This window comes from Mastomys coucha, unplaced genomic scaffold, assembly GCF_008632895.1.
Source record: "Mastomys coucha isolate ucsf_1 unplaced genomic scaffold, UCSF_Mcou_1 pScaffold16, whole genome shotgun sequence".
Classification (NCBI taxonomy): Eukaryota; Metazoa; Chordata; class Mammalia; order Rodentia; family Muridae; genus Mastomys; species Mastomys coucha.
The window spans coordinates 55,399,877-55,414,291 of record NW_022196898.1 but is presented as its reverse complement, the minus strand read 5'-3'; the positions used below and the strand labels follow the sequence as shown (position 1 = coordinate 55,414,291).

Genomic DNA, 14,415 nt, shown 5'->3' with positions numbered 1-14,415 from the left:
AAAAAAAAAAAGGACTGTACTAGGAGAGATGCTAAAAAGAACTCCTTCGTGTGTCTAGATGAAGTCCTTTGTTGTAAAAGCAGCCAAGCCCACACAGAACTAATAGCTACATGTTAATTCACAGATACCCACCTACTTCCCCAGAAAGCTCTCTCTGTTCCTGAAAGACTAGATGAAAAGGAAGTGATTTGTTCCCCCCAGTTCATCTAAACAAAGTGCTGTGCAGAAACACTTGCTCCAGACCCTAGAGTATCTGCCATTGTGATCCAAAGAGAGCTCAAGAACTTCGTAGCCTAATAGTCCTTCTCACCATGCTCTCTGGGGCCCAGCCTTACCCATGTGACTGTATGTTTACTTCCTGGATCTGGGAGTTTCAAAGCTGGGAGGAATTAAAGAGGCACTGCTAACTCCAACTATAGGGAAGAATTCCTTCTCTATGCCTAAAGAGATTTGAAATAAGAGTCAACTCTATTCACAGTTACAGTAATGACTAGGCCCCTGGGTACTATTTTTTCATCCTGTTCCTGAGCCTCTGAGATCTTCCAACACATCTTACAATTCACCCCTAACAGTTGCTCACATTCTTATTGTCTACATACCCTCACAAAAGCTTTAATGCCAGAATTACACAGTGAAAAATTTAGGGCTAGCACCTTTAAAAAAAACAACATTACTTACTCAGAATTCTATTTGGTGCATTCTGCATAGACTGAACTGTTAGAATAAATATATGTAAGTCTCCTGGCTACCTAATTTATGTTGAAGTTCTCTTTCTCTAATCATTTACAGTGAGATTGTTTAAATTTGTATTAGTTTAATATTCTAGAACTGGCTTAAATTTGTATATTTTAGAACCAGGTGTATTAAAATATAGCACATTCCTATAATCTCAGCACTAGGGAGATGGTGGTAGGGTGATCATAAGTCAGTGACCAGCCTAGACTGAAAGGCAAGTAAGTCTTTTTCTTATTAGAGAATTTATTTATTTAATGTATACAAGTACACTGTCATATGGTTACAGATGGTTATAAGTCACCATATAGTTGCTGGGATTTGAACCCAGAACCTCTGAAGAGCAGTTAGTGCTCTAAACCACTGAGCCATCTCGCCAGCCCAAGAAATTGACTTAAGACAAATAGCAACAAAGAATTAAACTCTCAGTAATTTTAAGTATACCTGGGTTTGGCCTATGCGAGCAAATTCTGAATAGAGATAATGCCATATAATTTTCTCCCTATATTTTCATTGGACTAGCACATAGAATATATTAATGATTAGTTGTCTGGTATGCAAGGCTCTCTTAGCTGAAGCCTAAGCTTTTCATAGATTTGTATTACTTTTCCAAGATGTCAATGAACTTTAACTTTAATACTAAAAATGATGAAAAAGACACTTAAGAATATTCTTAAAATAAAAAATTTGATGAAGAAAATGAAATAAACCTAATGAAAAGATAGTTATACATATGTGCTGAAATGAAGAAAGCTTTTCAAAATGTATCATATTTTTCTAAATTAATTCATAGAGTTAATGAAATTACAACTATAGTCAGTTGTTCATAAGGTTTAATGAATTCATTATAAAATTTATAAGAAAGAACAGAACTTAAGCAAATACCAATGACAATACAAGGGAAGTGATGAGGATTTTTAAAATAAGATATAAACTGTGATAATTATAAAAGGTTGATACACTCAATCATGAAATAATTTATTAAATATAAATTTAATACCCTGAGGGGTGGGGTGGTGGCACATATGTTTAATCCCAACATTCAAGAAGTAGAGGCAGGAGAATGTCTGAGTTTGAGGCCAGCCTGGTTTACAGAGTGAGTTCCAAGATAGCCAAAGCTACAAAAAGAAACCCTGTCTCAAAAACAAAAACAAACCATAAATAAATAAATAAATGCTATACTTGTACCCTGCAAAGAATTAGAATCAAGAATATATGAAAACTTCAATACATGTAAGAAATCATTTAACAGATGAGCAAAAGATATGAAATACATGAAGATGAAGAAATATATACAGATGTAAACTTAACACAGTTAAGTTACAATAGACTGAATATCTAGTAGTAGTTAGGGAAATAAAACACCAAATCCACAGAGAGGACTCATTTTGTTAAAATTATTAACTATTAATTATTAATTATGAATTATTTGTTAGTTATTTTAGGGAAGTAAGTCACCAAATCCACAGAGAGGACCCATTTGTTTGGTTAAAAAAATGATATAGGAGCTGGGCAGTGGTGGCACACGCCTTTAATCCTAGCACTTGGGAGGCAGAGGCAGGTGGATTTCTGAGTTGAGGCCAGCCTGGTCTACAGAGTGAGTTCCAGGACAGCCAGGGCTACACAGAGAAACCCTGTCTCGAAAAACCAAAAAAAAAAAAAAAAAAAAGATATAGGGCTGGAGAGATGGCTCAGGGGTTAAGAGCACCGACTGCTCTTCCGAAGGTCCTGAGTTCAATCCCAGCAACCACATGGTGGCTTACAACCACCCGTAATGAGATCTGATGCCCTCTTCTGGTGTGTCTGAAGACAATTACAGTGTATTCATAATAAATAAATAAATAAATAATAAAAATGTTTTTAAATAAATAAATGATATAGAGGCTGGAGGGATGGCTCAGTCATTTAAAGTACTGGCTGCTCTTCCAGAAGACCTGGGTTCAGTTCCTACACCCATGTAACAGTTCACAAGTGACTGAGACTCCAATTCTAGAGTATCTAATGCCCTTTTCTAGCTTCCATGGACACTACATACATTTGTTGCATGGGCATACATGCAGATAAAATAGCCATACACATAAAGTAAAAATAAATAATATTTTTAAGTTATAATGCCAGTAGTATAGATCAATAAGATTGAGATAATTTAAAAAATCAATTTGACAGGGCTGGAGAGATGGCTCAGGAGTTAAAGAGTACTGGCTCTTACCAGAGGGCCTGGGTTCAATTCCCAGCACCCACATGGCAGTTCACAACTGTCTGCAATTCTTGTTCCAGGGGATCTGACACCCTCACACAGACATACATGCAGTCAAATCACCAATGAACATAGAAATAAAATATATTTAAAAAATCAATTCCACATTGTGTTGTAAAACTTAACATTCAGTATTCTCTGTCTGACTCTTCATCTCCTCCTTTCCCCCCACACTGTTTACGCTCTGCTCATCCCTACACATCCCCTGCACAAGCTGGGAAACCCCATCTGCACTCCCTTCCCCCAACCACGCATACACAGGGAAAACCTCAGGCTAAATTTCATCACTCCTCATCTGAACATTTCCTGTAGCCCATCCAGGGGGGTCAGTTTTTGACCATGTATGGACACAATCCTTGCCCAGTGCTATAAATCCTCCTCCCTTCAGCTGAGACTTGTGACTTCACTGACCTTCACCTGTGAGACTGATGAACCCAGTTTGATGGACCCACGATGAGTGCTGTTTTCTAATAAACCTGCTTATCTGCCGCGGACCGGGATTTCTTGCGGGGTCCCTTGTTCCACGGGACTAGGGGTTCTGGCCAGGTGAGCACGGGATTCGGCTTTTGACAAACAGACTAGACACGAGTAGTGTAAGGTCTGAGTGTATTTCTTTAAAAATGACATGAGGCTTTTACAATCATTGCAAAAGAGAAATGAAAAATCTGGCAGCTCAACAGTTGAGGTACCTCTGAGGCTATCTGAAACATACTGGGTCTAAAGCAGCAGCTATCTCCTCTGAACTGGTGCTGCATCCCCCGGGCCCAAGTGCTCTGGGCCCGGGGGGACTGCGAGAGATACATGAATCCTAGCCCATCTAAGTTTTGGTGCTAGTCTTACATGTGAGTCCAAGTCCTTCTTTTAGACTGAAGTCACGTAGGCAAGCGGCCCCCACACCAAGGTCAGCAGAGTCTGGTAGCTAGGTGTGAAGCAGGAGGAAGAGGGGTGGAGCCCTCCCTGTTGAGATATTCTTATGCTAATTCTCTGGTTCTTGCTGGAGGCGGGCAGAGGGGAATCCCGACCTAACTCTTTCAGCTAATGTCTTAGAGTGAGAGAAACCTTTCAATTACTCTCTAGTACTTAAAACATTAAACTAGGATAGTTGGAAACATTGTGTTGGCCAGGAGACAATGCCCAATCTTAACCATTTACAAATCATTACTTGGGGTACCTTTATGCCTAATTATGAGGCCGTGTTGATGATTGGAAAGACTAATCTGAAACACGTCTGAGTTAGGAGATACCAGCGACTGTCTGAAATCCAGGAGGCACAGATCTCCTTTTGGATTCTTATTGCCTCTTATCCTTTATCAGGATTTTATCCCCGATATTATGGATGTGACTGGAGTAGACCAGTGTGCGTGGCACTTATCTACTTTTAATCTGGTCTAATCTGGTCCGGCCACACTTGATTTTTTAACCCAGTAATTCCATCATGTATTCCCCATCCTTCATCTACCCAGTCCATTCTAGAGAATAAGATTATCTTCATCGTTTCACTGCTCATAATAGAAAACAAAACAAGATGTCTGGGAGAAGCTGAGCTGCTTAGAAGCTTAAACTGGCCTAGCACCTGGAAAGAATACTCTCCACGTGTTGTGTAGTGTACTGGGCGGGGCTTTTACCGATCATCTCTGAGTCATTTCTGTTCCTATAGTTAACTCTTCACCCAGATTTTTGTAAGGAATGCCAATAGCACTCATTGATTTGCCAAATTAGATCTGGGTGGTATCTGTACTTTGCTTTGTAATTGGTTCTCTATCCATGGTAAGTAGACATTTGTTCATGTCTCCCCAGTAAGTGTCACACAACATATTCACATAGCACTTACCATGTGGCAAATACTGTTTCTAAGCTCTTTATGTGTTCTAACCCATTTAATCTCAATGAGAAGATTCCATTTAGATTTTTCTTTCTTTCTTTCCTTTTTTTTTTTGGTTTTGGTTTTTGTTTTTTTAAGACAGAGTTTCCCTGTGTAGTAGCCCTGGCTGTCCTGGAACTCACTCATCTTGAACTCAGAAATCCGCCTGCCTCTGCCTCCCAAGTGCTGGGATTAAAGGCTTGCACCACCACCGCCATTTAGATTTTTCGATAATCCCTATTTGATAGATATAATATAATAAAACCAAAGTACTGGGCTGGAGAGATGGCTCAGTGGTTAAAAGCACCGACTGCTCTTCTAAAGGTCCTGAGTTCAAATCCCAGCAAACACATAGTGGCTCCAACCATCTGTAACAAGATCTGACTCCCTCTTCTGAAGTGTCTGAAGACAGCTACAGTGTACTTACATATAATAAATAAATAAATCTTAAAAAAAAACAAAGTCCAGAGGGACTGAGGCCCACAGTATAGCTAGCATTAATCCAAACTGGCTGGTTTATGCTCTTCATCACTATCTTATAAGGTATATAAATAAAGGATATAATTATAATAGAGTTTAATCATGAAGAAGATACAGCATAGTTTTTTTTACAATAGTAAAGGAATATATATGCAAAGCTTTGTAAGTATATTAAGAATCACTGACTTTTATATCATAAATGGGTAAGCTTTACGCTATCAGTTACATATATATTTTGATTCAAGGTCTATCTCTGTAGCCCTTGTATCTAGGCTAGCCTCAAATTTTTAACCACCCTTCTGCCCTATAAAAATCTGTCTTTAAAACTTTCTACAAACCACAAGTAGGTTCATCACTTTATAATGCAAACTAGATCCCAACATGATTGATTGCTCATAGATAAAATACGGACTCTTCTTGGTATCAGAGAAATCAAACCTTGCTGTCAAGAGACCACTCATTTTACTTCAGGAGATAAGACAGAAAACTTTAATCTACTATTATGGAAGGGAAAAAATGTTCAGTCTTGAGCTTTAGGCCTGTTTGCACATACCAGGAAATTACACAGCTCTCAACGTCTACAATAAATTCATACTGCAACTATAATTGTGTGGGTATACACACAATAAAACCCAGAAAGAATAATGATGGAAAGAACACTGACATAATACTTTTGCTTTTTCCTTTCATATTTAGGACTAATTTTAAAGGAGATGGAAAAACACTCTATAGAGAAAGCTAGTTGTCTTAGTCAGGGTTTCTATTCCTGCACAAACATCATGACCAAGAAGCAAGTTGGGGAGGAAAGGGTTTATTGAGCTTACACTTCCACATGGCTGTTGATCACCAGAGGAAGTCAGGACTGGAACTCAAGCAGGTCAGGAAGCAGGAACTGATGCAGAGGCCATGGAGGGATGTTCCTTACTGGCTTGCTTCCCCTGGCTTGCTCAGCCTGCTCTCTTATAGAACCCAAGACTTCCAGCCCAGGGATGGCACCACCCACAAGGGGCCCTCCCGCCTCGATCACTAACTGAGAAAATGCCCCACAGCTGGATCTCATGGAGGCACTTCCCCAACTGTAGCTCCCTTCCCTGTGATAACTCCAGCCTGCGTCAAGTTGACACACAAAACCAGCCAGTACACTAGTAGTAACTTTTCCTTAAGGCTTTGAGTAGAATAACTCCAATGGGCCACTACTAAAGCAAAACGGGCTCCAGCAGCTCCTCCTCCACACTAGTTCTTGGATTTTGGCACAGCCTAAAAGAACAGATTGACCAATGTACTGCTACGGTGCTAGGAGACATTGTGGCTAGCTTAACTCTAGTCATAAATGCTACAATTCTCCTTACTGAGGGCAGTTACCCTCCTGGATCTGGCCATTGATCACTTGGAGACAAGAGGAAAGTTTGGATTGCATCTCCACAAATTTATTGACAACACCCAAAGAAGAGTTTCAAGTTTTTGCCCTTTAAACCATTAGTCACTTTTATCCTTTCTCAGCCCTCTTGAAGGTACATGTATAAATACAAGTCGCTAAAACTTCACTTACACAGCTTAGTGCTTCAAAGAACACAAAGGAAATGAAAACAAAATAAATCACTTTATCACGGCAAGTCTTCTAAAGGCTTGCTTTCTATTTCAATGAACATTTGTTTAAAGTCAAATACAAGCAGAACAAAGAGATTATACTTTTAATGCTTAGGTCCTCATTCTGTTGTCATGGGCAAACATATGGAACAGACTATATTTTGACCCTTACTGTCAAAAGGTGACGGCCTCTACTGCTAGCATTAAACTTAGCAGTCCTCTTGGCTCCAGGAAGGATACCAGCTCCCTTGGAAGCCTTCCTCACACATCTGATGTGGTAAAAGCAGCTTCTAGTAAGCTCCCTGATACCCTCAAAGGACAAGCCACTAAGCTGTTTGTCCTTGTTCATCTCCTTCAGTTCTTTTTCTCAGTTCTAGGTTCTAGCTCTCAGTTTGCTTCCCTCAGCCTCCTGCCATTAGGTCTGGGAAACTACACTGACTGGTCCTTATCTTGCCTTTGCATCAATGAGTCACTTTTGTTAATCAATTTAGGCTGAAAACAGTCACTCAAAGTTTTTCTGGACTGACTATTACACTGAGTAATCAGGTTAAGGTTTAACTTCAATTCCTTTTTTGTAGTACTCATATAATCTTAGAATAGATGAACACACCTATGAAAAGTTCTTTATGCTTTTTTAGAGATTATGCGTACAACTATTTTATCTCCCAATATCCAAATTTTTATTTTTCAGTATCATTTTCCACTAAAGAGAACTATGCTTGTAGGAATGGTAGATTCCACATCTGAGGCAAAAATGTATCAGACATGCCTGGAACAGAATAATGGAGCAGGGAAGAATGGGAATAGGATTATAGACTTAAAGAAAAAAGACTGCCGGGCAGTGGTGGCACACACCTTTAATCCCAGCACTTGGGAGGCAGAGGCAGGCAGATTTCTGAGTTCAAGGCCAGCCTGGTCTACAGAGTGAGTTCCAGGACAGTCAGGATGGCACAGAGAAACCCTGTCTCGAAAAAACCAAGAAAAAAAAAAAAAAGAAAAAAACTGACATGGTCTTATAATTGCTGAGAATCTGTGTTCAGAACATGGTGTGCTCTTCAGAAAATATTCCACTATTGTATATTTTTAAACTAAAATCCTACGAGGAAAATTTTCATTTACAATACCAAAAAGTCTCTTACTAATTCCAGAGCCTCAGCCCTGCCCCTAAGAGCAATCTCTGTAACAATTTCAATAAAAATATAAGCATACATATGCAATCCACAATTTTTAAAACCACAATTGATAGTTTATTATACACATTTTCCTCTGACTGATGGCATTTTATGTTAACAGTCTTTTAAACATTATTTTTTGCAAGCCTGGAGAGATGGCTCGTGTTAAGAGTACTTGCTGCTCTTACAGAGGACTACAGTTTGTTTCCCCAGGGGTCCAGGTTGGTGACTCACAACCCTGTAACCTCTCTGGCTTCTCTGGGTATTAGAACACTAACATACATGCAGACATTCACACAAGGTCTCATTACGTAGTCTTGGCTGGCCTAGTATTCACTATATAGCTAACTCTGGTCTTGAATTCACAGAGATCTGCATGCTCCTGACTTTCAAGTGGTAGGATTAAAGGGGTATACCATCATGCCCTGCTAAATAAATCTTTAAGAGAATTTTTTTTCCAGTACTAGGAATTGAACCTAGAGCTCCACATAGGTGTCCAGTGGTCCTGAATGGTGTCTCCAGACTTCTTTTGTGTAGGGGTGGTTTTAATCTCACCAAGTTACCAAGTTACTAGGGCTAATGAAGAATTTGTGATCCTTATCCTCAAGAGCAGCTGGGATATTGGTGTTCCAAAAGCCACATAACAGTTACTTTCAATATACAAGTATGTCTGTGCTTTATAGTATTTTGGGGTTTATAACTTACATATTGGGCTTCTTTCAAATCTTTTTGATGTGATCGAGAGATTTTGGCCCAAATGTTGACCAATTTCAGGGTTATATACCAACAAAACAAAACTTAACAGTTGAAATGGGGCTATTCAAGTTGCTGTATCTAATCTTCAAGCAGCTTATAAATTTAGAATTCAAGTTTTTGGGGGGAGGGGCGGCATTCTTATCACCTCTTATCACCTTGTAAAATGTCCAGTTTTGAAACACATTCTCTACTTAGTCTTATGTTATTGTTGTTTTTCGAGACAGGGTTTCTCTTTGTAGCCCTGGCTGTCCTGGAACTCACTCTGTAGACTAGGCTGGCTTCCAACTTAGAAATCTGCCTGCCTCTGCCTCCCAAGTGCTGGGACTAAAGGTGTGTACCACCACTGCCGGGCCAGTATTCACATCTTCTAAGACTAAACAAAAAACAAACAAACAAACAAACAAAAAAAGACGTGAATACCAAAATCTTTCTAATTTCTCCAGGTACATTTTTGGTAAACACCAGTGGTATAGATAGACTGCCCATCTAATCTCATGATCACCAGTTATTATACAAGCTTACGAGACTCGATACAGATGCAAGGAGTCGCCAAGGTGGGGGACTGGGAGGCGTTTAGACGTGAATCACGGTTAAAGGTGTCAAGGAGGTGGATATAGGAGGGGGGCAAGGTGGCCATGTTACTGGATCCTAGTAAGAATTACTCGGAGAGCTGAGGTCCAAGAAACGAGATAAATGTAGTGTCCGCACAGTGAGAAGCGTTACATAGCAAAGATAAGCACAGCTATATTATGTTTCACAAGTCTTTTATAAGTGCAAACCTTATCACGGATTCACAACGTAAAACAGGAAGCAAAAAAGGTCTGCAAGTGGTCCTGCAGATGGGACCAGACCAGTCAGCAGGCCGGGAGCACAGGTTACCGCGGGGCCCTAAGGCGGCCACTGACACTGGCCATAGGAAACTCCGCGGCGCAGTTTCCTATGTCCGCGGGCGGGCAGTGACTCGGGACCGCCCAGGGCGGCGTCAGCGTGACCCGAGGCTCAGTGAACCCTGAACTCACCGCCCCAGCCAGCCGCACAGACCGGGAAAGGCGTTTTCTCGCGCACGGGGGTGGGGCTTTTTCAGGCTGCTAACTAAGATGGTGTCGGCTGGACTTCCCGGGACAGCTGCCTAAGCGGATCGAGGGCCAGCAGCCGGAAGGACCACCGCGCTCATTGTCCCGCCCAGGCAGGACAGTGCGGGGCCCGCAAGTTCCAGACTCGAAGGACCGAAGCGCAGGCAAGTACGCCGTAGCACCTAACAAATGTTTAAGAGAACGCCGAAAGCGCGGGGAGGCGGGCCTGACTCACTGTCACCATCTCGCGACAGCAAAGTGACGTCGCACAGCAAGCGCGTGGTCTAGTCTTTCACCTTCAGACTCCTCAGTTGAGGGGGCCTACTCCTTTAAGTGCGTGACGGACAGCGCTTCTGTCCAATCGTTTTCCTCGTCAGCGTCCAATCAGATTTAAACTTCCCTCGGCCGCCGGAGAAGTTGGAAGACTGGGGTCGAAAGAGAGCGAGCGAGTGAGCGAGCGAGCTCTTTGTCTCTCGCGAGACCGGAGAGAGCCAAGTTCTCAGGGAAAAACGCCTGAACTGATGTCCAGACTACCCAAGTCGTGATTTAAAGGACGTGGCCACAAACCAATGAAAGGGAAGAGAAGGTGGGATCGCTGCTTTCGCCCGGCAAGAAGTACCGTTACAGGGCAGACTTTTCGTCCAATCAACGCTTCTAGGCTTTGGGTCAGGTGACCGTGAAGTGCGAGGGGCGGAGCTACGGCCTGGCGCGAGGAACCGTTAAGATAGACAACGACTAGAACCAATGAGGTACTGGGATTAGGGCGTTGGGAACCCAATAACAGCGTCGGGGCGGACGCCTTCCCGGAGCGCGGGGAGATGTAAAGACGGACAAATAGCTTTTCCAATGAGAAGGCTGAAGAGTGAATTAATGGACCAATGAGGTCTGCGGGGCGGGAGCCTTTGCCGCGGCGGAGTCCAAGATGGCGGCGTGCGAGTCCGCTGTGTGAAACGAGCGCGGGGTGGCGGGTTAGTCAGCTCCGCAGAGACGACCTCCGGCGACCCTCCACAATGAAAGGAAAGGAGCGCTCGCCGGTCAAGCCCAAGCGCTCCCGTGGCGGCGAAGACTCCAGTTCTCGCGGGGAACGGAGCAAGAAGTTAGGGGGCACCGGCGGCAGCAATGGGAGCAGCAGCGGCAAGACGGACAGCGGCGGGTCGCGGCGGAGCCTTCACCTGGACAAGTCCAGCAGCCGAGGCGGCAGCCGCGAGTATGAGACTGGCGGGGGCAGCTCCAGCAGCCGCTTGCACAGCTACAGCTCCCCGAGCACCAAAAATTCCTCCGGCGGGGGCGAGTCGCGCAGCAGCTCCCGGGGCGGAGGCGGGGAGTCACGTTCCTCGGGGGCCGCCTCCTCCGCGCCTGGCGGCGGGGACGGCGTGGAGTACAAGACCCTGAAGATAAGCGAACTGGGGTCCCAGCTGAGTGACGAAGCGGTGGAGGACGGACTGTTCCACGAGTTCAAGCGCTTCGGCGACGTAAGTGTCAAGATCAGTCACCTCTCAGGTGCTGGCAGCGGGGACGAGCGGGTGGCTTTCGTGAACTTCCGGAGGCCAGAGGACGCGAGGGCGGCCAAGCATGCCAGAGGCCGCCTGGTGCTCTACGACCGGCCTCTGAAGATAGAAGCCGTGTACGTGAGCCGGCGCCGCAGCCGCTCCCCGTTAGACAAAGATGCTTACGCCCCGTCGTCCAGCGTGGTGGGAACCTCTGTGGGTAGCCACAGGCACGCCCCTGGAGGAGGTGGAGGTCAGAGATCGCTTTCTCCTGGCGGCGCTGCTTTGGGATACAGAGACTACCGGTTGCAGCAGTTGGCTCTTGGCCGCCTGCCTCCGCCACCCCCGCCACCATTGCCCCGAGAGCTGGAAAGAGAACGAGACTATCCGTTCTATGACAGAGTGCGCCCAGCGTACAGTCTTGAGCCGAGGGTGGGAGCCGGAGCGGGTGCTGCTCCTTTCCGAGAAGTGGACGAGATATCACCTGAGGATGATCAGCGTGCCAACCGGACACTTTTCTTGGGCAACTTAGATATCACTGTGACAGAAAATGATCTCAGAAGGGCTTTTGATCGTTTTGGAGTCATCACAGAAGTGGACATTAAGAGGCCTTCTCGTGGCCAGACCAGTACCTATGGCTTCCTCAAATTTGAGAATCTAGACATGTCTCACAGGGCCAAACTAGCAATGTCTGGCAAAATTATAATTCGGAATCCAATCAAGATTGGTTATGGTAAAGCCACACCCACTACCCGACTTTGGGTGGGTGGTCTGGGACCTTGGGTGCCTCTTGCTGCCCTGGCGCGAGAATTTGATCGATTTGGCACCATTCGAACCATAGACTACCGGAAAGGTGACAGCTGGGCATATATACAGTATGAAAGCTTGGATGCAGCTCATGCTGCCTGGACCCATATGCGTGGATTCCCACTTGGTGGCCCAGATCGTCGCCTTAGGGTAGACTTTGCAGACACAGAACATCGTTACCAGCAGCAATATCTTCAGCCTCTGCCCTTGACCCATTATGAACTAGTGACAGATACTTTTGGACATCGAGCGCCTGACCCTTTGAGGAGTGCTCGGGACAGGACACCACCCTTACTATACAGAGATCGTGATAGGGACCTTTATCCTGATTCTGACTGGGTGCCACCCCCTCCACCGGTTCGAGAACGCAGTGCTCGTGCTGCAACTAGTGCTGTTACTGCTTATGAGCCACTGGATAGCTTGGATCGAAGGAGGGATGGCTGGTCCTTGGACAGGGACAGAGGTGATCGGGACTTGCCCAGCAGCAGGGACCAGCCAAGGAAGCGAAGGCTGCCTGAGGAGAGTGGAGGACGCCATCTTGATAGATCACCAGAGAGTGACCGGCCTCGAAAACAGCGACACTGCACTCCTTCTCCTGACCGAAGTCCAGAACTGAGCAGTAACAGAGATCGCTACAACAGTGACAATGATCGATCATCTCGTCTTTTACTTTTGGAAAGGCCTTCCCCAGTCAGAGATAGACGGGGCAGTTTGGAGAAGAGCCAGAGCGACAAGCGAGACCGTAAAAACTCTGCATCAGCCGAACGGGATAGGAAGCACCGGACAGCTGCCCCCACAGAGGGAAAGAACCCTCTGAAAAAGGAAGACCGATCTGATGGCAATGCACCCAGTGCCAGCACCTCTTCATCAAAGCAGAAGCCACCTTCCCAGAAGCAGGATGGAGGGACAGCTCCTGTGGCAGCATCCTCTCCCAAACTCTGTTTGGCTTGGCAGGGCATGCTTCTACTGAAGAACAGCAACTTCCCTTCCAACATGCATCTATTGCAGGGTGACCTCCAAGTTGCTAGCAGTCTACTTGTGGAGGGCTCAACTGGAGGCAAAGTAGCCCAGCTCAAGATCACTCAGCGGCTCCGTTTGGACCAGCCCAAGTTGGATGAAGTAACTCGTCGCATCAAAGTGGCAGGGCCTAATGGCTATGCCATTCTTCTGGCTGTACCTGGAAGTTCTGACAGCCGATCCTCCTCTTCCTCAGCCACATCAGACACTGCCGCCTCTACTCAGAGGCCACTTAGGAACCTTGTGTCCTATTTAAAGCAAAAGCAGGCAGCTGGGGTCATCAGCCTCCCTGTGGGAGGTAATAAAGACAAGGAAAACACCGGGGTTCTTCATGCCTTCCCACCTTGTGAGTTCTCTCAGCAGTTCCTGGATTCCCCTGCCAAGGCACTGGCCAAATCTGAAGAAGATTACCTGGTCATGATCATTGTCCGTGGTGCGTCCTAAAGTCCATGTGTAACTTGTATTTACTACTTGACATGGTTCCTTGTTTTGTGATGTGTAATGGGATATAGCATCAGATGAAAATTTCTTTCAATTAGTTTAGTTGGTTTTTTTATATATATATTTTTGTAAACCTCCTTAAAATAGATATTGGAGCAGTTTAGTTATTAAGTGAAAGGGATGCCCTGAAGGTAGCAGGAAGATAGATTGCTTTAATTAGGAGTTCTTACCCTCATAATTTTCCTTTTTCTTTAGGTTTTTTATTTTTTCCTTTTTCAATCTTGAGGTTTTTTTTTTTTTTTTTAAATCCTCAAAATGATAAAACCCACAATTTTTAAAATCATAATTTGGAGAAAAGAACCTTGTGATATATTTACTCTGTACTGAAAATGATTTGGTTGGTGCATAGGTAATTCAAACTAGAAGCATTGTGTGACTAAAATTTGATCAGGTGTTGCAAAGTCCAATTATTTAAATCAGGTGTTTGAGTATTTCTTTAAATACATAGTTTATTCCCAGAAAGTTTGCTTTAACATTTATATCATTAGTTTTGAGTTTTGTATCCCATGTTTGTAGTAGTAATTGGTAAAAGTTGAGGCTTGTGTTATAAACCATTTACATCTTAAACTGGTATGTAAGAAATGAGTAATTGCTTTTAAAATGAGAATTTGTTGGTAAGGTAGGTGCACAATAGTGTTCTTATTGACTGAGAGGTGTCGCTAATACAGCTCTATTGTGCATACTT

The 14,415-nt window shown here is 44.1% G+C and overlaps 1 protein-coding gene across 1 annotated transcript in view; it reads left to right on the top strand.

The window, feature by feature from the left end:
• The first annotated feature begins 9,916 nt into the window (after nt 1-9,916).
• Nucleotides 9,917-14,415, top strand: part of Rbm15 (RNA binding motif protein 15) — an 8,278-nt gene continuing 3,779 nt past the window's right edge. The window contains exon 1 of the mRNA XM_031375128.1: nt 9,917-13,662. Coding sequence (XP_031230988.1) covers nt 10,797-13,662 — 2,866 coding nt within the window. The 5' untranslated portion in view covers nt 9,917-10,796. The remainder of the gene's footprint in view (nt 13,663-14,415) is intronic.